The sequence below is a fragment of the Biomphalaria glabrata genome, chromosome 14, assembly GCF_947242115.1.
Source record: "Biomphalaria glabrata chromosome 14, xgBioGlab47.1, whole genome shotgun sequence".
NCBI lineage: Eukaryota > Metazoa > Mollusca > Gastropoda > Planorbidae > Biomphalaria > Biomphalaria glabrata.
Genome location: NC_074724.1, coordinates 25241765 through 25267357, shown reverse-complemented (window position 1 = coordinate 25267357; position 25593 = coordinate 25241765). Strand labels below are relative to the sequence as shown.

The 25593-nt window shown below is 40.5% G+C and overlaps 2 protein-coding genes and 1 long non-coding RNA gene across 5 annotated transcripts in view; 2 read left to right on the top strand and 1 right to left on the bottom strand.

Annotated features, from left to right (window-relative positions):
* LOC106058524 (stress response protein NhaX-like) overlaps positions 1 to 2818 on the top strand; it is a 37821-nt gene extending 35003 nt beyond the window's left edge. For all 3 annotated transcript variants that reach the window (XM_056010568.1, XM_056010569.1, XM_056010567.1), the window contains 2 exons: positions 16 to 179; positions 1467 to 2818. In XM_056010568.1, coding sequence (XP_055866543.1) covers positions 16 to 179; positions 1467 to 1672 — 370 coding nt within the window. In that variant the 3' untranslated portion in view covers positions 1673 to 2818. The remainder of the gene's footprint in view (positions 1 to 15; positions 180 to 1466) is intronic.
* An 8403-nt stretch (positions 2819 to 11221) lies between these two features.
* LOC106077177 (uncharacterized) overlaps positions 11222 to 25593 on the bottom strand; it is a 72577-nt gene continuing 58205 nt past the window's right edge. The window contains exons 32-39 of the mRNA XM_056011183.1: positions 25151 to 25316; positions 24827 to 24932; positions 21326 to 23938; positions 19814 to 19931; positions 16591 to 16935; positions 12711 to 12811; positions 11919 to 11958; positions 11222 to 11506 (exon numbers count right to left, since the gene is read on the bottom strand). Of these exons, the coding sequence (XP_055867158.1) occupies positions 11350 to 11506; positions 11919 to 11958; positions 12711 to 12811; positions 16591 to 16935; positions 19814 to 19931; positions 21326 to 23938; positions 24827 to 24932; positions 25151 to 25316 (3646 nt within the window). The 3' untranslated portion in view covers positions 11222 to 11349. The remainder of the gene's footprint in view (positions 11507 to 11918; positions 11959 to 12710; positions 12812 to 16590; positions 16936 to 19813; positions 19932 to 21325; positions 23939 to 24826; positions 24933 to 25150; positions 25317 to 25593) is intronic.
* LOC129922932 (uncharacterized) lies at positions 14128 to 14784 on the top strand. The gene is made up of 3 exons (XR_008774864.1): positions 14128 to 14358; positions 14403 to 14622; positions 14667 to 14784. It is a non-coding gene; the product is annotated as an uncharacterized LOC129922932 (long non-coding RNA).

Here is a 25593-nt window from a genome sequence, read left to right as displayed (position 1 = left end):
GTTCTTGACGACCAGGCCCGACGACCAGGTGGTGATCTTCCATTGCTCCCTGTTTCAGTTAAGCATAGCTCTCCCAGGAGCTGCAGTCAACGTAGATGCCGTCAGCAAGCAGGTACAAGAGGCTATGGATAGAGCCAACACAATCACACAGAATGCTAACGAAGTGCTGAAGGCCAAAGGTGAAATGTTGGGAGTCAATGGCAATGTTTGAAAGGGCTTCGAGAGTACATTGATGGGTTTAGAGCAGTGGATTGTCAATGGCAATGTTTGAAAGGGCTTCGAGAGTACATTGATGTGTTTAGAGCAGTGGATTGTCAATGGCAATGTTTGAAAGGGCTTCGAGAGTACATTGATGTGTTTAGAGCATTGGTTGTCAATGGCAATGTTTGAAAGGGCTTCGAGAGTACATTGATGTGTTTAGAGCAGTGGATTGTCAATGGCAATGTTTGAAAGGGCTTCGAGAGTACATTGATGTGTTTAGAGCATTGGTTGTCAATGGCAATGTTTGAAAGGGCTTCGAGAGTACATTGATGGGTTTAGGGCAGTGGATTGTCAATGGCAATGTTTGAAAGGACTTTGAGAGTACATTGATGTGTTTAGGCAGTGGATTGTCAATGGCAATGTTTGAAAGGGCTTCGAGAGTACATTGATGGGTTTAGGGCAGTGGATTGTCAATGGCAATGTTTGAAAGGACTTTGAGAGTACATTGATGTGTTTAGGCAGTGGATTGTCAATGGCAATGTTTGAAAGGGCTTTGAGAGTACATTGATGGGTTTAGGGCAGTGGATTGTCAATGGCAATGTTTGAAAGGACTTTGAGAGTACATTGTTGTGTTTAGGGCAGTGGATTGTCAATGTCAATGTTTGAAAGGACTTTGAGAGTAAATTGTTGTGTTTAGGGCAGTGGATTGTCAATGTCAATGTTTGAAAGGACTTTGAGAGTAAATTGTTGTGTTTAGGGCAGTGGATTGTCAATGTCAATGTTTGAAAGGACTTTGAGAGTAAATTGTTGTGTTTAGGGCAGTGGATTGTCAATGGCAATGTTTGAAAGGACTTTTAGAGTAAATTGTTGTGTTTAGGGCAGTGGATTGTCAATGGCAATGTTTGAAAGGACTTTGAGAGTAAATTGTTGTGTTTAGGGCAGTGGATTGTCAATGGCAATGTTTGAAAGGACTTTGAGAGTAAATTGTTGTGTTTAGGGCAGTGGATTTGTGTGTGTGTAAAGAGGATCGTGAGTAAGATTTACTTTGTCAAGAAGGGTACTAGGAAATTAGCTTTGTGTTAAGCTGTAAATTATTTTTTTTATTGTGTATATGGCATTGGTTGTAAAGGATTACATTTATTTTGTGTAAATGATGTATGCTTTTGTGTTTAGGGCATTGCTTGTGAATAATGATATAAGTTTTGTGTAAAGGATATCGTCCATGTGAATTATCACTGGAATAATTATGTGCTTCATTCCAACAGGCATCCGAGGCTACATCATCATTAAGTCCGGCATGAAGCCCGAAGAGGCTATCCTTTTGACAGCAGAGGAGGAAAAAGTGGACCACATTTTCATGGGCACAAGAGATCTAAACTCGTTAGAGCGTGTCTTCATAGGCAGTGTCAGCACCAATGTTGTCCGTAATGCCAAAGTGCCAGTGACTATAGTCAAGATGTCACCATCGTAGAGTAGCAGTGACGTACAGAAAGTATTTGGCCTTGAAAAACACAATAACTCAACAAGTTCACTTCTCTCAGTGCTATGGTCACTCTCTACCAATGTAGTAGTTGTTTGGGTTTTTCCCTCATCAAATTTACAAGGAATAATTTTGGTTTGAAGTATTTGTTTTGTTTTGAACTGGGTACTGTAGAAATATAGGAACAATACATTTTTTTAAAACCCATTTCTTTAAAGACCTAAGTAAAGCATCTTAGAATGTTTCTTTCCTCCAAGCAAAATTGTTACCAATTTTAAATTGTATCCATATTTGTTTTATTGCAGCCTAAATACAATTGTTATATACCCTGAGAAGCTCCAGTGCCACTAAATCTTGTTCTTGACAATTAGATAATGCCCATTTGATTAAGAAAATGAGTGAGAGCGTATTATTTTTGAAATGTAAACCACTTATCACATAGATTCATAATTACTTAGAAACAAAAAAAAAGATGTTTGATTGTAATTAAATTAGCAATTTTTTTTAAATATAACATTGTAGGAAAAATAACACAGTTAGATGTAAATACTTAGCAGATGATACCATGGTTTAAGTGAGACCAGTAGTCATAAAAGGCCCAAATGTTGAACAGCAACGTCACAATATGTGGGCCATGTCTGTATGATGTAGCAACGAACTATTGGTCTCCACTGCCTACAGCTTGTGAAGTTGCAGTTCAGTTTTGATGCTCACTATGACGATTGGTTTGGCTACATTAGATTATGGGTTAATTTGACTAATACACCCTTATACACCTATCACAATGTGTCCTCTCTATAGTTCCCAGTTGAAGACCAGTATAAAACCAACTAAAGGCCAACCCAAGATTTGTGCTGTTACTGTGAGAGATGTTTTGCATTTATTATGTCATAGTCATATATCTGTAACATCCGTTTTAAAGTGCATTTAAACATGGTGTGTATGTGTTTACACAGGCACACAGGAAGAAGCGATGAAAGTGTTACTGTGTTTTTTTCTCCAATGTTTAAAATATGCTTGTTTTAGTGGGGGGAAATCAATGCACGGTCAGAGGCTAAGTCTAAATGGAAAAATATTATATGAAATTATGTTTGTAAACAAATCAATAAATACTATTTTTTTATATTTATTACATAATTCAAAGCTGGGTTTTTTTGTTTTGTTTTGCAAAAGCAAGCACATTTTTTTAAAGATTTGGCATTAGCTAGATACATAGACATAAACTGGTAAGCTATACATGAGCTAGATACCCAGACATGAGCTACACACCCAGACATGAGCTAGATACCCAGACATGAGCTACATAGCCAGACATGAGCTACATAGCCAGACATGAGCTACACACCCAGACATGAGCTACACACCCAGACATGAGCTACATACCCAGACATGAGCTACATACCCAGACATGAGCTAGATACCCAGACATGAGCTACACACCCAGACATGAGCTACACACCCAGACATGAGCTAGATACCCAGACATGAGCTACATAGCCAGACATGAGCTACATAGCCAGACATGAGCTACATACCCAGACATGAGCTACACACCCAGACATGAGATACATACCCAGACATTAGCTACATACCCAGACATGAGCTACACACCCAGACATGAGCTACATACCCAGACATGAACTACATACCCAGACATGAACTACATAGCCAGACATGAGCTAGATACCCAGACATGAGCTACATAGCCAGACATGAGCTACATAGCCAGACATGAACTACACACCCAGACATGAGCTACACACCCAGACATGAGCTACATACCCAGACATGAACTACACACCCAGACATGAACTACACACCCAGACATGAACTACACACCCAGACATGAGCTACACACCCAGACATGAGCTACACACCCAGACATGAGCTAGATACCCAGACATGAGCTAGATACCCAGACATGAGCTAGATACCCAGACATGAGCTACACACCCAGACATGAGCTAGATACCCATACATGAGCTACAGACCCAGACATGAGCTACATACCCAGACATGAGCTACACACCCAGACATGAGCTACATACCCAGACATGAGCTAGATACCCAGACATGACCTACATAGCCAGACATGAACTACATAGCCAGACATGAGCTACACACCCAGACATGAACTACATACCCAGACATGAGCTAGATACCCAGACATGAGCTACACACCCAGACATGAGCTAGATACCCATACATGAGCTACAGACCCATAGATGAGCTACAGACCCAGACATGAGCTACATACCCAGACATGAACTACACACCCAGACATGAGCTACATACCCAGACATGAGCTAGATACCCAGACATGAGCTAGATACCCAGACATGACCTACATAGCCAGACATGACCTACATAGCCAGACATGAACTACATAGCCAGACATGAGCTACACACCCAGACATGAACTACATACCCAGACATGAGCTAGATACCCAGACATGAGCTACACAGCCAGACATAAGATACATAGCTAGACATGAGCTAGATACCCAGACATGAGCTACACACCCAGACATGAGCTACATACCCAGACATGAGCTACATACCCAGACATGAGCTACACACCCAGACATGAGCTACATAGCCAGACATGAACTACATACCCAGACATTAGCTACACACCCAGACATGAGCTACACACCCAGACATGAGCTAGATACCCAGACATGAGCTACATACCCAGACATGAGCTACATAGCCAGACACGAGCTACACACCCAGACATGAGCTACATAGCCAGACATGAGCTACATAGCGAGACATGAGCTACACACCCAGACATGAGCTACACACCCAGACATGAGCTACATAGCCAGGCATGAGCTACACACCCAGACATGAGCTACATACCCAGACATGAGCTACACACCCAGACATGAGCTACATAGCCAGGCATGAGCTACACACCCAGACATGAGCTACATACCCAGACATAAGCTACACACCCAGACATGAGCTACACACTTAGACATGAGCTACACACCCAGACATGAGCTACATAGCCAGACATGAGCTACATACCCAGACATGAGCTACATAGCCAGACATGAGCTACACACCCAGACATGAGCTACATACCCAGACATGAGCTAGATACCCAGACATGAGCTACATACCCAGACATGAACTACATACCCAGACATGAGCTACACACCCAGACATGAGATACATACCCAGACATTAGCTACATACCCAGACATGAGCTACATACCCAGACATGAACTACATACCCAGACATGAACTACATAGCCAGACATGAGCTAGATACCCAGACATGAGCTACATAGCCAGACATGAGCTACATAGCCAGACATGAACTACACACCCAGACATGAGCTACACACCCAGACATGAGCTACATACCCAGACATGAACTACACACCCAGACATGAACTACACACCCAGACATGAACTACACACCCAGACATGAGCTACACACCCAGACATGAGCTACACACCCAGACATGAGCTAGATACCCAGACATGAGCTACATACCCAGACATGAGCTAGATACCCAGACATGAGCTAGATACCCAGACATGAGCTAGATACCCAGACATGAGCTACACACCCAGACATGAGCTAGATACCCATACATGAGCTACAGACCCATACATGAGCTACAGACCCAGACATGAGCTACATACCCAGACATGAACTAAACACCCAGACATGAGCTACATACCCAGACATGAGCTAGATACCCAGACATGAGCTAGATACCCAGACATGACCTACATAGCCAGACATGACCTACATAGCCAGACATGAACTACATAGCCAGACATGAGCTACACACCCAGACATGAACTACATACCCAGACATGAGCTAGATACCCAGACATGAGCTACACAGCCAGACATAAGATACATAGCTAGACATGAGCTAGATACCCAGACATGAGCTACACACCCAGACATGAGCTACATACCCAGACATGAGCTACATACCCAGACATGAGCTACACACCCAGACATGAGCTACATAGCCAGACATGAACTACATACCCAGACATTAGCTACACACCCAGACATGAGCTACACACCCAGACATGAGCTAGATACCCAGACATGAGCTACATACCCAGACATGAGCTACATAGCCAGACACGAGCTACACACCCAGACATGAGCTACATAGCCAGACATGAGCTACATAGCGAGACATGAGCTACACACCCAGACATGAGCTACACACCCAGACATGAGCTACATAGCCAGGCATGAGCTACACACCCAGACATGAGCTACATACCCAGACATGAGCTACACACCCAGACATGAGCTACATAGCCAGGCATGAGCTACACACCCAGACATGAGCTACATACCCAGACATAAGCTACACACCCAGACATGAGCTACACACTTAGACATGAGCTACACACCCAGACATGAGCTACACACTTAGACATGAGCTACATAGCCAGACATGAGCTACATACCCAGACATGAGCTACATAGCCAGACATGAGCTACACACCCAGACATGAGCTACATACCCAGACATGAGCTAGATACCCAGACATGAGCTACATAGCCAGACATGAGCTACATACCCAGACAACCTTTCTAACGTTGACTATCGTTTTGATAAGTTTATTTTTGATTTCGGTGACACCTACCATAGCGACACCCCTGGGCATCGCTTATAAGCCCTGCTTCCCCTCCAGAAGTACCGACAAGAAGGAATGTGTTTAGAAATAAAATCCAGTTATTCTATGAAGGTCGTGTAGTTCTTCATAATAGCAGAATCCTGTTTAAAAGTAGAACTTTATTATAAACAGATCAGGTTGAAATCTCGGCACTGTCCAGTGGTTACAGACAGGGGCGCACAGGGTGTCAAAATCGGACAGGGCATTTATTACGATCAGGCCCTGGGCTGCTTTTTAATAAGTCAGAGTGACTCCTACTTGTAGCCCTGTCCACAGATGTAGGCTAGTGAATGCTATTACATTAGTTCGGAAAATTTGTTAGGTTAAATTAGTATTACACTGTAGAGAGATTTATTTCAAACCCGATTCTCAGAGGGCTATTTTATAAAAGAACATTATAAAACCTTTAACAATTTAATACATAGTGGCCTGATGGATCTTTAGGGTACCGGCCCACCGGCCATTTGCCCGAATGCCATATAGCCAGTCAACCACTGGTTACAGAACCAAAGAGACTTGTACGCTTGATTAAATCTAAATACTTTTATGTTTAACAAAGACGTGTCTTCAAACGTATGTAAACTATTTGGGGATGTTCACATTAGTCTGCTTTTGTTTACACTTTTAAATCTATGTATGTCTTGTTATTCCATAGTGAGGCTTCGAGTGTGAAAATTAATGAGGAGTGAAGTATTTCCAGTGGCTACGCAACCCCTGCTGCGACCTACATATTTTGTCACATCTAGCGCAGGCATAACCATCGTCCGCCTTGGTCGATTTAGATTTTCTTTTCGCCGTCTACGTCGTTCCTCTTTTCCCCTCAGATGTCTATCCTGTGGCCCTTGTAAGTGACCTCCAGCTGTCTCGTTCTGAAGCCGCCTGCCAATCCCGTTGCCGACACTGTGGAGAGTCGGGGGAGACAGTGGCGCATCTCTTGCAAAAGTGTCCGGGGTAGTTTGTCTGCAGAGTCACTTGACCTGTATGGGAGCTTAAAGGCACTACGCCCAACAGCAGAGTTTCTCGCCAAGGCTCTACGGGAGGACTAATCTTTCCAGTCTTGTTACCAATTGGAGTTCATCTCAGGAAGCCGCCTGCAAGCAGCTGCTCTTCTCTGTCAGTTACTTCCATAAAGTATAAAATCCTAGAGTCTAGACAAACAACAATAAATCTGTGCCAGTGTTAATATTGTTTTCATGCTATTATCTTTCCCAATGCGCTATGATCCTATCAGGGGGATATCTGAGTGAATTTTTACCGTCATCGCTTTTTCAAAGGATTTCAAAAAAAAAAAAAAAAAAAAAAAAAAGGGATGCCCTGAATTCAAACTATACAAGATTGTATCTATGTTTTGTTACAAACTTTGTATCTATTGTTTTGTTACAAACTTTGTATCTATTGTTTTGTTACAAACTTTGTATCTATTGTTTTGTTACAAACTTTGTATCTATTGTTTTGTTACAAACTTTGTATCTATTGTTTTGTTACAAACTTTGTATCTATTGTTTTGTTACAAACTTTGTATCTATTGTTTTGTTACAAACTTTGTATCTATTGTTTTGTTACAAACTTTGTATCTATTGTTTTGTTACAAACTTTGTATCTATTGTTTTGTTACAAACTTTGTATCTATTGTTTTGTTACAAACTTTGTATCTATTGTTTTGTTACAAACTTTGTATCTATTGTTTTGTTACAAACTTTGTATCTATTGTTTTGTTACAAACTTTGTATCTATTGTTTTGTTACAAACTTTGTATCTATTGTTTTGTTACAAACTTTGTATCTATTGTTTTGTTACAAACTTACTGTAAAGCTGCGACATGTAAAGAGCAAATAGCACCACTTCAATGATGTACAATCTCTTTCCCTTCAAAATAATTAATTACCTATAGTTAATTAACTTATTGGTTAATTTTAAAATTGATTCTTGTGTTGTCAGGTTAAAAGAAATAATTGCGCAAAATTTCAGCTTGTTGTTGGGTGACATAAGTTTTGTACAAATGGAATATTTTTTTACCCCATCCCCCTCCCCCAACAAAAAAATTCTTGTTATATGAATGCGTCAATCTACTCAAGAGTATATACAATCCAAATTTAAGGCTTATAAATCCAGACTTACAAGAAGGTGTTCAAAATGTTCCTGAGCGTCTATTTATTAACTCTCTAATGAACTGACTTGTATGTGTTGAATATACATACAGTTTGACCAAAGTTAGTTTTTAAAAGATTATAATTTAAAGATTTATAATGGTCAAACCCGAGTTTTTCCCTGAGATGACAACCAGCGAAAAATTCTTTTCCCAACGATATACTTTCATTATCCAGGTTCTTTTTGGGATTCGCATCCACCCAGCTTCCTGTTGAATTTGCAAACTGATTAGAGGAAAGGAAAAACAAAAGGCAAAACGAAATGAAGAAATGTAGCGCGGAACCCAAAAAAAAAAAGTGAAATTCTACTAGCACACCATTATACACCTATCGCAATGAGCTGGAAGAGATTTTATCAATAGATTACATATTCATAATGTCCAATTGAAAAATAGCTTATAAATTCAATGATACGGTACCAAAAAAAAAACAAGCACAAAAATTATAATATCACTTATCCTATCGTAAACTTGAAGTTCACGCAAAGCAGGACTATCTTCTCCTTCTGATCGATATATTATGGATTACACTTGAATAAATCTTTGCACGTGACTGTGACCTCAGAGCAGGGGCGGACTGGGTATCAAAATCGGCCCCGGCATTACCATATAAACCGGCCCACAAATGGCATGTCATATATTTTCGGGGGGGGGGATTTTTAACCCACTCCGCAATTTATATATATATATATATATATATATATATATATATATATATATATATATATATATATATATATTAGCGTGTGTGTATATGTAATTAATCTTCATCACTTTCTGATATTTCATTCTTTCAAACGTTTTTTCTACCCTAGAATACTCTCTTCCTATAATTAGTGGAAAGACAGTACACACCGCCAAAGGGCAGCTAGGGAGTCCGGGGAAGCGCTGTGAGCTCCCCCCAGTGGGGTCCGGGGCTAAGCCCCGGAACCAAGCATTATTTCCGTTATTTTAAGCTTTAAAAATGCATATTCTGAGGTATCTACAGTGCAATTAGCTTGCTACACTTCCGCTAAATAAAATTCAAAAACCAAAGCTTCTATTCACTGGAGTCCAGCGACCTGTAGAAAAAGGTAAAATGCTTTAGATTTTGTATTGGAGGGGGAAGGGAAACCACAAAACCCCTTTTGGCTACACTCCTGAAATTTGGTGACTGTAGTTTGCTTAAGTTAGCTGCACTGGGGCAGTAAGTAAAGTTTCCCTTTCAGACAATGAGGTCTGAGGCAAGTGATGGTTTGAAGATCCTCCCCTTCCGGCTACGCCCATGTGTTATATTATAGGTGTAACCCTATAAACAATACAATAGCAGCCTAATGAGTTTGAAGCTTTTTGGTATTACTTATAGATTACAGACGTTTCTTCAAAAAATAAGATTTTCACGTCTTACACATTTGATGTGTCAATCTAGTCATGCATGTTGATCTGTGACTTAAAATATGCTAAATCATTGTTTTTTTCTGGCTGACTCAGGCAACCCATTCCATTAAAAGATAAGAGAAAGCAGAACGGTTAGAGTGGCACTTACTTAATGTGAAAAGCTCTTGCTTCGTCCTAGTACATTCTCAAAAACGAGATTTGTATATGAATATACCATAACCTATTATTTAAAATATAAATCTCCTTTCATTAAATATCGGATGTGACAGCGCTACATAAATTATTGTAATTATTGTAATAATTTTCATCATTAATGACTTCATACTAAGCATAAGTTTGCCATTAATTATAATAGTATAAAAATTGATTTAGATTTATTTTTTAATTAAATAATATTTTTTTTAAAGCCTTAAGTGTAGTATTTTTAGATCTATGTTATTAAAAATAAACAAAAAGAAGCTTACTTTTTCTTTTCAAATCGCAGAAAATAGAGCTTTATACCCATATTGAGCTGTGAATAAGTTGGGTGGTTTGCAATTTCGCGGCTGTGTGTATGTGTTGAAGTTGATTTCTATTAAGTTTTGTTAAAGAGCTAATTGTCGCGCCTATTTTTTTTGCTGCGTTATATCAATGTTTTGTAACTTAACCTCTCTCATCCCTCTTTTTGTTTAAATTTCATTGGAACCATTAAAAGACGGGGAGGGAAGGAGCAAAAAAAAAATGGGAAAGCCATGAAAGGCCCATGCCGTCCATCAAAATGATTAGGGCAAACACAACCTCGAAGACATCAAAGCAGTCCATGCCGCTCGTGCATAGCAGAATGTACGGTCTAACGTTTTGCAAATGATGATACGTACAGTGTATAGTGTATTTTTTTGTATATTCTTGTTGAATTTCAAACAACCTGTTCGGGCCTTTGTGTCTCGCTGCTGTCACTATTTTTTAAAGTTGTCTGCATTGAATTTTTTTTCTTTAGTCGCGACCAGACCGGCCCATTTGGTACCGGCCCACCGGGCATTTGCCCGTTTGCCCATATAGCCAGTCCACCCCTGCCTCAGAGTATTGGACGGCTAAGTAATACACACGAGGACCGAGACCAAACGTTACAGAAGGCCTAACGTTGAACTTTGACGTCGCAATCTGTGGGCAGTTTAGACCAATCACAAGTCGTCAGTCGCGACGTCGCAGGTCAGGTCTACTTAACGATTGGTCTCGCGACCTAAACTGACAACCAACAGACAAAGGTTATGTCTACGCAGCGAGTGTCAAAAGGTATAGGTCAAGGTAACAGCCAGGACTGAGTGAAATAGTGCGTAAGAACAAACTGAAACAAAAACAAAAAAGTCTAATTGAAAGAATCATTTTATTGGAAGGAAAGAAAATCAAAAGAGATATTTATATTCGTTCTGATAGAAGTATTTTGAAATCGCTTTAAACAAAAAAAAAAAGATTCTAGCCGAACTATGGAGTGATGTCATTTGAGATGAATGCTGACGTCATAATCGGAGGAGGCTGTGCTGTTGTCAAAAGAGTTGTCCAACTGATCGTCTTCACCAGATACCTTGGCCTTGACCCACAAATCCTCGCAGCTGGGTCCTCGTTTGGCTTTACATTGTACTGTTATTGGTTGCCTTCGATTAAAAATATAACACAAATATTTATAATAATAATTTCAATATTAGACGACGATCGCCCAATTTAAAAATGCATGCTCCCCTGCCTCAGTTTTCACACTTTGTCACTTTAAAAGAATTTTGTCCCGCTCTTTCTAAAGTTAATTCTTGTTGACGCTTGCGTCCTTGTCACAAGGAGATGTACATTGCAAGCAATGCATTTTGGAAATTCGGAATTGCAAAGTCTTAACTTGATCTGAGAATGGGAAGTGGGAGAAAAATAACGTGTACAAAACTCCACCCAGACAGACAGACGGAGTTATTTGAAATACTTTATAAAAAAAAGGTAAATATAGAAACTGATACAACATGACATCGAAGGGTTGGGTCGTAACAACATCACCAAACATGAACTAGATCGACTGCTTACCGACGTGAGGGAGAGACCTGGACATTACCACAACCTGTTTCTGGGAAACAAAAAGATATATATTTACATTTCAGTCGAGGGCTGACCGGTAGCGGTTTAGTTTCCTTCTAGTGCTAAGTATACGTATATGGTGTAACCATAGTGTTCTGCTTTGGTATAATGACAGTTTACTTCTGTGGAGTACTGATAGTGTACTTCTGTGGAGTAGTGATAGTGTACTTCTATGTTGTACAGATAGTGTACTTCTATGGTGTACTGACAGAGTGATAGTATTTTTCTATGGTGTACCGATACTGTACTTATGTGGTGTAATGTGCGGCATAAAAGAATAGTGTAACTACTGTAAATTGAGATATAAAGAAAAACTTTATGATCTTTATACAAAACACCAAGATACTAGGGTTGTATCCTTAATGGAGGCCATATTGACAATGAAAATTATTAATGCATTTTTGGCATGAACGGTCTTAGACATAAGTAACCCAGGCAGAGTCTCCAATAAACTGTTATGCACTGTTTTAGAGAAAAAATGGCGAAACTTTTCTCGTATAATACTAGGTTTGGAATAAAATGCGTAATTTTATTTTTTCGCTATTTGTTTTTTATTTCATTTGGGGCCTCCAAATTCACTTCGGCGAGGGCCGGCCCTGTTTATAGTTATTACTATTGATAGTGAAAAAATAATAATAATAAATTCTCATTATTTAATGATTTGTGTAAGTAAACATTTATTTTCTAACACAGACTTAAACATAATTTGTATTTAAAAGTAATTTTCAAATTTAAATTAACCTGGCCTAATAACGGTGATGTCAGGGGAGGTAATCCTCTTTTTGAAATCCAGATCTATAGACTTGATGAGCTCCCTTGGTGATTTATTTTGTAAATTCATCCTACGGAACATACCATTTAGAATTGAGAATGAACAGAGACTTGTCTAAAATAAAACAGGGCACAGTATATTTCTCTGGGCTTAGAATGCATTACAATTACAATTACATTATGTGGAAATTCTTTAAGCCTGTGATTAAAGCTAAAAGGAACATCTGACGAAAGTAATAGGTATAAAAGTCAAACTCTGAATCTGCACTTGTTTATTCTTGCAATACAAGTAAGATTCGCACGATACAGAAAGTAGTGTGCTGACAACGTTCTGTCATGTCTCACTTTGAGAACCATTCAAGTACTTTGTCTTAAACTGGACAAGAAGGGGAGGGGGGGGGAGGCCGGAACAGATATGGAGACAAAAGGAACAAAGTTTAACAAATCTGACCGTTTGATGGTTCCCTTAGTAGCCAGGTTATGTTCCCTTAGTAGCCAGGTAATGGTCCCTTAGTAGCCAGGTTATGTTCCCTTAGTAACCAGGTTATACTCACTTAGTAGTTTATGTTTCCTTTGAAGCCAGATTATGTTCACTTAGTAGCCAGGTAATGTTCCCTTAGTATCCAGATTATGTTCACTAAGTAGCCAGGTTATGTTCACTTAGTAGACAGGTTATGTTCCCTAAGTAGCCAGATTATGTTCACTTAGTAGCCATGTAATGTTCCCTTAGTAGCCAGGTAATATTTCCTTAGTAGCCAGGTAATGTTCCCTTAGTAACCAGGTAATGTTCCCTTAGTAGCCAGGTTATGTTCACTTAGTAGACAGGTTATGTTCCCTAAGTAGCCAGATTATGTTCACTTAGTAGCCAGGTAATGTTCCCTTAGTAACCAGAATATGTTCACTTAGTAGGCAGGTTATGTTCCTTTAGTAACAAGGATATGTTTATTTAGTAGCCATGTAATGTTCCCTTAGTAGCCAGGTAATGTTTCCTTAGTAGCCAGGTTATGTTACCTTAGTAGCCAGGTAATGTTTCCTTAGTAGCCAGGTTATGTTACCTTAGTAGCCAGGTTATGTTCCCTTAGTAGCTAGATTATGTTCACTTTAGTAGGATGGTTATGTCCTCTTAGCAGGTCGGTTATGTCCCCTTTGTAGACAGGTTATGTCCCATTGCCAGGTAGGTTGTGTCCCCCGTGTAGGCAGGTTATGTCCCATCGCCAGGTAGGTTGTGTCCACTGTGTAGACAGGTTATGTCCCATAGCCAGGTAGGTTGTGTCCCCCGTGTAGGCAGGTTATGTCCCATAGCCAGGTAGGTTGTGTCCCCCGTGTAGACAGGTTATGTCCCATAGCCAGGTAGGTTGTGTCCCCCGTGTAGACAGATTATGTCCCATTGCCAGGTAGGTTGTGTCCACTGTGTAGACAGGTTATGTCCCATTGCCAGGTAGGTTGTGTCCCCCGTATAGGCAGGTTATGTCCCATTGCCAGGTAGGTTGTGTCCCCCGTGTAGACAGGTTATGTCCCATTGCCAGGTAGGTTGTGTCCACTGTGTAGACAGGTTATGTCCCATAGCCAGGTAGGTTGTGTCCCCCGTGTAGACAGGTTATGTCCCATTGCCAGGTAGGTTGTGTCCACTGTGTAGACAGGTTATGTCCCATAGCCAGGTAGGTTGTGTCCCCCGTGTAGACAGGTTATGTCCCATTGCCAGGTAGGTTGTGTCCACTGTGTAGACAGGTTATGTCCCATAGCCAGGTAGGTTGTGTCCCCCGTGTAGACAGGTTATGTCCCATTGCCAGGTAGGTTGTGTCCACTGTGTAGACAGGTTATGTCCCATAGCCAGGTAGGTTGTGTCCCCCGTGTAGACAGGTTATGTCCCATTGCCAGGTAGGTTGTGTCCACTGTGTAGACAGGTTATGTCCCATAGCCAGGTAGGTTGTGTCCCCCGTGTAGACAGGTTATGTCCCATTGCCAGGTAGGTTGTGTCCCCCGTGTAGACAGGTTATGTCCCATTGGCAGGTAGGTTGTGTCCCCCATGTAGACAGGTTATGTCCCATTGCCAGGTGGCTTATACTGGTTTTACCGTTCAGATTGTTCAGATTGTCGTGGGTTTCAATCTCCTCACTGGCCTACTTGTATTTGTAACAATAGTTAGTAACTATGTAACTATGTAACTATGTAACTATGTAACCACTAAAATAAAATGTCTAAAATTGTTAAAAAATATTTACATTTTAATTGCTCGCGGGCCATTTCCAGACTATGACGCTGTGCTATCTGGAATCGAAACCTACTCGAGGCCAAAGTTAAATTAGTGACATCATTATGACCTACATTTTCAATTCTTACATTCTGTTGACCTAAAGTTCCACAGAGACATTTAGAGAAGCAACACGGCACTCCCCGTGGTCAACCAACTAGGGGAGTGTGGTCAACCAACTATTTTTGGGCTCTGGGGAGCCAGTGAGATTTCCCCCCACGCGGGTCGAATCATATGAACTGTACCTCAGCAACTCGAATAGAAAAGTCACAGTCTGGAAATGGCCCACGAACAATAGTTCGAGAACCAGTGCTCTACGTCACTCTACGATATCTTAGTGTTGTAAGAGGAAACAGTTTCGCGTGTAGAGATTGAAGATTGCTCTTTATGTTTTTGTTAGAAATGAGGCGAGAACATTGTGTTTTTAAACATTTTACTTGCGATGTCCCCTCCCCCCCCCCCCAACCACCCACAACACACAAACAAGCTAAAAATTTTATTAGAAAACAAGGCTTATCTAAGGAGAAGAACTGCCAAATAACTAATACTAATTTATAACTATAAATAAATAAACATATATATATATATATATATACTAATATAATATATCTCAATACTGTAGGAATAAGCTCCCTTTTGTGTAACATTAATTACAACTAATCATGTATTGTCACCGACTATGAATATTTGTGCGAAATGTCCACTTGATCTGAGAATGGGAAGTGGGAGAAGGCCGTATTCAACATGTCTTAAGGAAATAGCTCCATTAATACAATCACATCTCTCAATACAAAATAAGTTTCCCTTGTGGTCTATAGGGCAGATGATGCAAAGGTCATCTGATTCTGTGGCCTACGGTTAACGAGGGTGTCATGTGGCCAGCACAACGACCAACCGCCTTTACTTTTCCCCAACTAATGACAGGTACCCATTAGAGCTGGGTGGGCTCAGAGGCGGCCAAGGATCCCGAAATAAAAATCCCAGTCTTCACAAGGATTCGAACCCGGGACCCCCGGTTTAGAAGCCAAGCGCTTTACCTCTCAGCCACCACGCCTCCACATCCCTCCATAGGTGACATTTATTTCCCTTTTTTTATACCAACAAAATAATTAATTAATTAATTGTTAATTTTTATTGTTTATTTTACCGTGTTTTGTTAGAGACAAGAAATAATTGTGTTACGTTTTAACTTGCTCCGAGAATGGGTGTGGCAGAAATAATGTGTACAAAACTTGTACCAGACAGACAGAGTGAGTATATAAGCTAAGTAATTGAGTAACTAAGTAATTAAACCAAGGTACATAAACCCTGTTCCTTCCTATAACGCCCCACAGCTTGAGAACGTGGTGGCTAGATGATTACTGTATTTGTATTTTCACTGATTCTGAACTAATCAAGTTTTCGATTCATATACTTGATAAGCTCTAGAATAATATTGAATAATATTTCCTTATGTCAGATTAACCTTGTTAGCCTCTACTACATGGGGATCTATGTCCTGAACATCAATGTCCTCAACATCAATGTCCTAAACATTATCCTCTTTTCTTATCTCCAAACCCCCAAGAACAAAAAAAAAAGCTTTGGTTGACTACATACCTAACCATTTCTCCGACTTTCCCGCGAGAAACTCCAGGCGGCGACATGATGCTGCAATCTTCAGACGTCGTCCACTGTAACTCTGTGGTGTCGTCTGCATCTGGGCGCCTCTGTGGCTCTCTGGGGGTGCTGCTGGCAGGACGGTGTGGCTCTCTGGGGGTGCTGCTGGCAGGACGGTGTGGCTCTCTGGGGGTGCTGCTGGCAAGACATTGTGGCTCTTCGGTGGCCATCTCCCCATGTTTTGAGTTGACCGGCGAACCTTTTGTAGGTGAAGGGAGTGGTCGGCACATTATATGCTTGACCCCAGGCCCAGCTGCTGGACTAGACATCGTAGCATTGCTCTTTCTGTCGATGTCATCAAAATGTATTTTGTTTTCAAAGAGCTTTAAAATTCTTGTTAATTTCAGGAAACATACAATTAAACATAGATCTATAAATCAAACAGAAATTTATTTCTATAGAAAGATGGAAAACATGTCATTCAAATAGAAATATGACATAAAGTCATGGCGATTATAATTATTGTACAAGAAAGACATAAGCTGTTGTCACATTCCTGAGTAGGCCACGAGTTCTCAGAGTTGTTACCTAGTCTCAAACCGTGCTATTGTTCGCTAGGGCAGTGTTACCCAAACTGTGTTCCTCGGTACCCTCGTGTTCCTCGAGCTCTGAATAGGTGTTCCCCGAACTACTAGAATAATGAACTAGTGGGCCGCCACGCGAATGAATCTCTCTAAAAGAAACTTAGCAAACTGTTCTGCTAAATACTCAGAATGTGCAAAGTGTTCTGTTAAGGATAAAGTGTGTGAAACACTGGGTAAATAGAAGTAGATCAGGAGTTGTTCTTGATTGATCTAATGTGTTCTTGGTTTTGAGAATGTTATAAACTTGATTTTGTTGGTTCGATCAATTCTTATAACTAGTTTGGCTTGAAGAATCTATTTTATGTGATTTCAATAGTGCGATTCAATCCTACGCAGTGGCGTAGCTAGGGATGGGGGGGGGGGAGAATTTGAAGATCCCCCGGGCCCCCACTTGAGGGGGGCTCCCAAATGAGTGTCCGAAATTTGTTTGTAAATACATAAATTAATGTATTTGAGTGACAAATAGTGTCAACGGGTGTCTTTTTTTCAACATATATGGGTTAACTTTATAACAAATACTGAACCTAGATCTAGGTCATTCAGTAAGTTGACTTTGTTGACATTTTTTAAATATTTTTTCCAACAGACCTTAAAGTTTTTTTTTTAAGTTTTCTTTCTCTGTCTGCCTGTTCTTCTTTTTCCTGGTACTGTTCCCCGAAGGAAGGTCTTTGCGAGCTCCGAAGATCTTATACTATGGCCAGATATTTTAAGCTTGCATTTTTTACGATAGTTAGCAGGTCATCATGGGGTCCAATTGCTACAGTAGCCCTAGTTTGTGATGCGGTCTTTGAATGTGATACCTAGGATCCTTCTGTAGCATCTCAATTTCATTGCTAGGATCCTCCTCTCTAGCTCTGCAGTCAGCGTCCAAGACTCACAAGCATATAAAAATGTGGCCATGACCAGGGAGTGCATCAGTCTGATTTTGGTGCCGAAGGCTAAGCCTTTGTCTTTCCAAATTATTTTAAGTTTTGGAAGGGCTGCTGTGGACTGTGCAATTCGGGCCAGTAGTTCGGGTTTCGTTCCCTCATCTGAGACAATAGCTCCGAGGAATTTGAAGCTGCTAACAATAGTCAGTTTTTCACCTCCAATACTGATGTCCCTTTTATAGACCTGTTGGAAATTGGTCATAACTTTTTTTTTTTTCGGCATAGTATCATGTTACCTTTACAAATACTAATACTACGCTAATTAACCTTGAAGCTAAATGTACAGAATCGGGTATAACAGATCCAATAATTATTCTTAATAATGCGAGAATTGTCCATTATTCGGGTTCGGCTTCTTTAATTTAAAAATAAAACTTTACACTCGAGTTATTACCAGTCTTCTCATCGTTCCTCAATCCCATGGAAACATGCTTTTTATAAATTAAAAAAAAAGAAACTGTTCTTATAGAGTGATAAAAGAGTGAATTGGGAAAATGAATAAAAAAAAACAATATGTATGTCTCTTCGTTAGAGGAAATTTCACAATCATGGCATATTTTTTATTTGTGAAATTAAAAAAATGTTATTCTTTCTATGGGAACTTCCCCCAAGCCGAAAATAAAGAGTTGACCAGATTGGGGGTACAAAACAGCGTACCGTAGAGGTAAAACCTATGATAACACAGCTTCAATGAGTGGCCGTATGTCTGGCATGCAGAAACGTCTGTAAAACATAAATCCAAAGGCAACATTTCTGAACTGTGATAATCACTCTCACAACCTGGCAGCTCTTTATTTAGCTGAGATAGATCCAGCAATTGTCACCTTTTTTGGAACTGTACATGAATTGTTCAACTTTTTTTTCCAAATCACCCCAGAGATGAGTTAAACTGAAAGAAGTTAGAGCCTGGAGTTTAAAAAGGAGAGCAATACAAGGTGATACGCAAGAGAAGAAGCTACGTCGTCAGTTTTCTTGCATCTCGACAAAATCATCAAGCTGTTGGAGAAACTTTCTGTATCAACAACTGAAAGAATGGACACTAGAAGCAGTGCACAGAATCTTCTTCATGCAGTGGAAAATTATGAATTTTTACTTATCTGGAATCTGGAGAGAGAGAGAGAGAGAGTTGGTAACTGGAGACTAGTTTGAGTTAGTCTAGAGTTGTTTAGTAGGAAAGTCTTTTCCTATGTTAGCTCATGTTTAATGTATTTTCTGTGAGTGTATCAGATGATTTTGTGTAAATAAGTTATTGCTTAAAAAGTTATTCAATGAAGTCATATCTAGATCTATGTGTCGAGTCTCTTTGGAGAGGATATTAGTGCTCCATTTGTAAGGTTACAATGCCCTGTCGTCAAAAGATTGAATTGAGGCTTGGAGTTTCTTCCCATTGATCCAACCCCCTAGACAACGACCATCACAGCCAGCCTGACAACCATATTTGAATTTAATTAATTTTTTAAAATCCTTCTGTAAGACTATTTTTAAAACACCGTGCACTGCTATATACAAGCATGAATGTTGCGGTATTATTGTTTCGTGCTACAAAAAATATAGACCTACTAAAACATTAAAACATATATGACTGCACTTCTAATTTGGTTGACATCGCGTTACATATTCCAGATCCATGCGTCTCCAATAACGAGTTACCTTCCATTCAAGTCGTTTCTGGAGGACTTCGGTTTGAAGGCCTCTCTTGCAAATGAAATGCGCCTTGCTGATTGGTTGTAAATTGGAGATTCGGCTCCACCCACTTCAGGAACAGTCGCTGAAAACAATTCGAACCAGAAATATGTAAGAAGTCTACGTCTACTCCAAGCTCTAAACAATTGCATGCAGTGTAGGTCGTGGGGCGACATGAAGCAGAGATTTATAAATATACATTCCATTTAGACAAAAATAAGAAGTGGCCAAATTAATAAGTGTTATAGATCAAGGGTGCAGTAAGTGAGGACTGCATTTAGTTGACATTAAAGAAGTGATTGGTGGACTATTTGCCAACAACAGTTAACTAGGAATTAAATTATATAATAATAATAATAATAGTCCGTAAGGAAATTCATCTTACAATTTGTGCATTACATCAAAGGAAACATTGTAACTATAAAAAAAATGTACATTCACACATGACTCACTGATAATTTACATATGATAAGTTTATATCAAATTGTTTCTATTTAATGATTTGATTGCCAGGGGAACAAAAGAGTGTGTGTGTCTGTTTGTCTTTGCTATCGGTGTCTTGTATCTCTTTTGTGATGGTAAAATCACAAAATCCTGACCTGACCCAAAGGGGGATTTTTTGTCGTCTCTTGCAGCAAGATTATTATTTATTTTTTTTTGCAACACCAAGAAACGGACAAGTCTCAGACAGTGGTCACACTGAATGATTGAAGACAGCAGAGATAAGAAAGAAATGGACATTGGTCACACTGATAGATTGAAGACAGCAGAGATAAGAAAGAAATGGACATTGGTCACACTGAATGATTCAAGACAGTAGAGATAAGAAAGAAATGGACAATGGTCACACTGAATGATAGAAGACAGTAGAGATAAGAAAGAAATGGACATTGGTCACACTGAATGATTCAAGACAGCAGAGATTAGAAAACAATGAAAGTAACACTTGTACAGATCTTGAGTAGCGCTGCGTCGCGGCTTGATTCAATTAAAGCTTAGATAAAGAAAGCTCTACACTTACAACTATATCTTTCAATAATGTACAAGTTATTTCCTTCATGCGACATCAAATAAAATAATTATTAATAAATTGACTAATTGGTTAATGAATCTTGTTAGGTACAATAAATACTTGTTTAAAGTTTCAACTTGATCTGAGAATGGGTGTGGGAGAAATAACGTATACAATTATCTAAGAGGACAAAACCCTACACATTTATCCATTTCTGTGTATAGGACTCATTTCCCTTGTTGGTATCAAATAAAATAATTTATTACCAGTAATTAATCGAGAAACTGGTTAATTTTTTTAATTGATTTATGTATTATTTTCGCCGATAAATGATTGCGCTTGTTAAAACTTTTTACCAGACAGAGTGAGTTGATATAATTTTTGTCAATAGTATAAAGACTCTCTAAGCCAACTCTTACATATTGCCATTCAAACTTTAAAAATTTAAAGTTAGATCAACTACCAACCTTGTTTGACCAAAGTCTGGCTCTGCCTCGGCAAGTCAGTATCTGGTCTGCCCTCGTTCTTTGGACGTCGTTGAGAGGTCGCGGTAAGATCGTTGTCGTCAGCGTCCAAATCTTCCAGCATCATTCTCTCCCGACTTTCGCGGGTACTGGTCGAGTCAGAAATGCTTGAACTAACGGCGGTTAACTCTTGCGATGTTCTATTTTTGGAATCTTCTGCGCGGATGGGCGTGGTTTTAGAAGTTAAATTCTTCTCCAACAGCTGCTGATGTTCTGGGGTAGCATCAACATATCCAGATCTAGGTCTGTTCATTATTTCCGCTTTACGATCTCTATCATCTAGCGGTGTTTCCTGTGGTACTTCACCCCCTTGGTTCTTTAAGCTGGGGCGTTGACTCTGTAGTTTTTCCTGAAACATCTCATCGTATGGTGTGGTTCGTTTTTCCGGAAGGAATTCGGAATCTGCAGTCTTCAATGGCAAGCTACTTGTCCTTCTGCTGGCTCTAGCCTCATCCGCTTCGTCGTCGCCTGCAGCAAAGGCAAAGTCTTTTGAGCCTTGTACATCGCTTTTCCTTCGAGTCCTAAAGTTGAGATTGTCCTCGTCAAGCATGGAATGTGCTTCTTGCAAGCGAACACCATCTCGATCTTGTGCAGATAGTGAGCTTTTTCTTTGCTTGTCGGGTGAAGACCTGCTTCGCTCTTCATTGATTGTTGCTCTCTGATAGTCTGTCATCGATGGCTGTGCATTATTTCTCGGATTCGATAAAGAGCTTCTTTGTTCGGTAACGTAAATGGGAGGTTCGGGCATGGGGCGAGAAGGTGACTTTCTGTAACAGACATAATATTGACCGTTCTCGTCATTAGGCTCCAACTGAGAAGTTGTTAATGGCGGCTGATTACCCAGCATGCGGCTATGAGGCCGAGGCATCTTTTCTTGATGTTCTTCAGGCTGGAGGCTGGAAGAAAAAGCCTCATGAAAGCTGCTATCTGAGAGAGTATTTTCTTCAGAGATGGTTTCGAATCCAGCTGCCGGCTGTCTTGCTCTATGATAAACTTCTTTTTGTGGTTTCCAATTTCCGTAGCTTGCTGACCTGGAATCTGGTTCTCTTTGATCAGAACTTCTTTTAAGATTCCTAGATTTATAGTTTTCGTGAGTCATGCTCTGGTTTGTGTAGGGCTTAGAAGTCGACCTCGTTGGGAATGTTTTGACAACTTCTCGTGGCCATGTCTTGGGCTTGTCCTCGCTGTCATCATCCAGAGCCTCATTAGGCCACATCTGTTCATTTCTCTTGGGCCGCCTTCGTTCACTTACGTCATAAGAAAAATTGTCTCGATAGGTTTGACTACGTGCTGCATTCTCAGTCATGGGGGAACTGTGACGATAGCAGACCATATGCTCCTCCTGAAACTCGTCATCTTCAAAAGCATCTTCAAAGTCTTGAGGAACGTTCGCGCTGTGCCTAGAGTGACGGAAAGTCCGACTACGTTTGCGCTGGTCAGGGAGCTCGTTAAAATATGGTTCATTCACAGATGACCTTGGCTCCCTCGAAACAAATGGATATCGTCCAGGCGGACCATACTTCGGATGAGAAGCGAAACTTTTTCTTCTATAGCCAGATTGATAGTCAGTTGGATAATTAAAAGTCTGATAATGGGAATTCATTGTTGTTTCTAAAGTTTGAATGTGGTTTCCACGCTGTTCACCCGTTTGTTGTTCTGAAAATGGTTCTTCTATCTCGGCGTAAGGATAAGTGTTGCGCATACTTTCTCGTCTGCTACCGAGAGCTTGGTTGGCTCTGTTAGAGTAAAGTTCTCGAATGATGTCGTCAATGTCACGCTCGTTATGCATCCAGCTTCTGTCGCGCTCTAGTGGATTCATTGAATAGTTTAAAGATCCACTTCCCTGAGAAAAAACTGTGTTGGACCCAGAAGCTGTGTCAACATACTTACGTACTTTTTTCTTTTTAAACATTTTGCTCGTGTTTCGACCGCCATGTGTTGAAATCCTTAGGTCCTCATCCTTTTGATTTTCTGGGCGGTGTTTTGAAGCTCCGCTTTCAGCCTTAAAGGTTGAAGTTCTGGAAGAAAGTTCTCTGTCCACGGCCCTTCTGGGAATGCTCAGACCAGCCTCGCCAAACGGGTCATCTGTCGAAGAAGGACGCAATCGCGCTGAAGCGATCCCCGGTGCAGTTCCCAGTCCCTGCTTGATGCTTCGAAGGCTTCTTGGGCGGAAATCCTCATCTTCCTCCTCTAAAGACTTCTTGCTGTTCCCACGGCAACAACCTTTGCCACGTGGGCTTTTCTTACGGCGCACTGGCAGGCAGGAACACTTGCCAGCGTTCGTCTCCATGGACTGACTAGACGACACTGCCGACTGATTCTTAGAAAACGATTTGTGCGACTCAAATCGTCTTGTGCTTGACGCCAGCCTGACAAAACCACGCTCTTGCTCGTCGTTCATTTGCTGCAGTTGCTGCATGTCGCTGAAGTCGTCATCCATCCAATCTCGTTCTTTCTTCTCTGGAGAATATCTCCCCGAAAAGGATCTTCTCATTTCTTTGTAAGCTTCATTGATAGGGCTGTGGGATGCAAGCTCATCTGTTGCAGACTCATCATCTGTGTAAGAATTATATTTAGAATGGGTGTAAGCAAAATGATATTTACTTAAATCCGTTTTCATAAATGTACTTTAAAACTGAATTAACAATAGATGCATCATCTTAAATGAATTGTTAATAAGTTCTATATGTACTCATCCAAAAAAAGGCTTGTAATATGTTATTTTTAAAAAAATGTTCTTGTTACTATGAATATGTTCAAGTTATTTCAGGGCAACACAGAAAATTATAGTTCCCTTCAACACCTTCTTTTGAACAATTTTCTGATGACGTGGCAGCCTTGGAATCGACATTTCTATCGTTCCAATCGAGCTTCAACTCGAGGATTGAGGAGGTCAGAACAAGCAATCATTGCACAGTGTAGGACGGAACATTGTCCTGTTGGGGCATACCTTGCCCAAATCTGTCCAAACTACGACTCCCATTGCCGTCACTGTGGAGAGAGCGTCGAAACAGTGTCGCATATCTTGTACGAGTGTCCCCAACTCCGAGAGCACGACTTGTATTGTAGCTACAAGGCATTACGCCAAACGGCCCAGATTCTTGCTTAAGCACTACGGGAGGATTAAGTCCTTCCAGCTCTGATTTTCTTTATTAGAACTCCGCTCTCTGACAGGTAAAAAGAATCTACGTAGGTATGTTTAGGGTCCCGATGATGTCTGCGTGGTCATTTGTCATCCCCTTTTACCATTGATATCACGATAAAATATATATACTTAAACATGGACATTCGTAAACGAAGCTGACCAAAACAACTGGACATGGCCATCCAATAATGACTCTAGGGTTCCTTACGTAAACCTGAAGCTGATCCTACATGACCATCCAAAATGAATCTAGCGTTCTTTACGTAAACTTGAAGCTGATCATACATGGCCATCCTTACCTGAACTTTTGTTCTCAAGTTCATTTAACTTTAGGAGTTTCTGAGCTTCCGGTATGAAGTTGATGATATATTGCCAGAGTACTTGGTGCAAGAAACGGTACTGGTCCTGGACACAATTTTTAAACCAGTTTAATGTCGAGGTATGTCTTTGATTAATGTCGAGGTATGTTTTAGTCTAATGTCGAGGTAAGCCTTTGTCTAATGTCCAGTTATGTCTATGTCTAATGTCCAGTTATGTCTATGTCTAATGTCGAGTCATGTCTATGTCTAATGTAAAACGAAGTAAGTTACTTTAAGCTTTGTAAAAACTAAAGATTAACTAACGAAGTCTGCCACTATCATGGGGCGCCTCCTCTTGATGTGTTTGACTGTGTGGTAAAGGTCCACCTCTTTATCTTCACGCATCTTCTCACAGATGACCTGGCTCGCGACGAACAGCCCGGACAGAGTGGCGCCATTACCGCAGACGACAACGACTGGTTTGGTGCGCCTGTAAAGGAAAAAGGTTTTCAGCTGGACTACTAGAGCAGGCCCTGATTTAGATTTTGTGAAATGTGTGCCACAGCTCGAAGAGTGTATTCATACAAGTTTCCTTAGGCCATATGGGCGGGACCAAAACGTGATTACCTAAACCGAGTTCGATCGTCACAGAAGGCCTGAAAACTGACCTGCAACGTCATAACATGTAGGCAATTTTGACCTGTGACGTGGCAGCGAGCTATTGGTCTAAACTGCGTTAATGACCGGGATTTTAGAACTTGGGGATT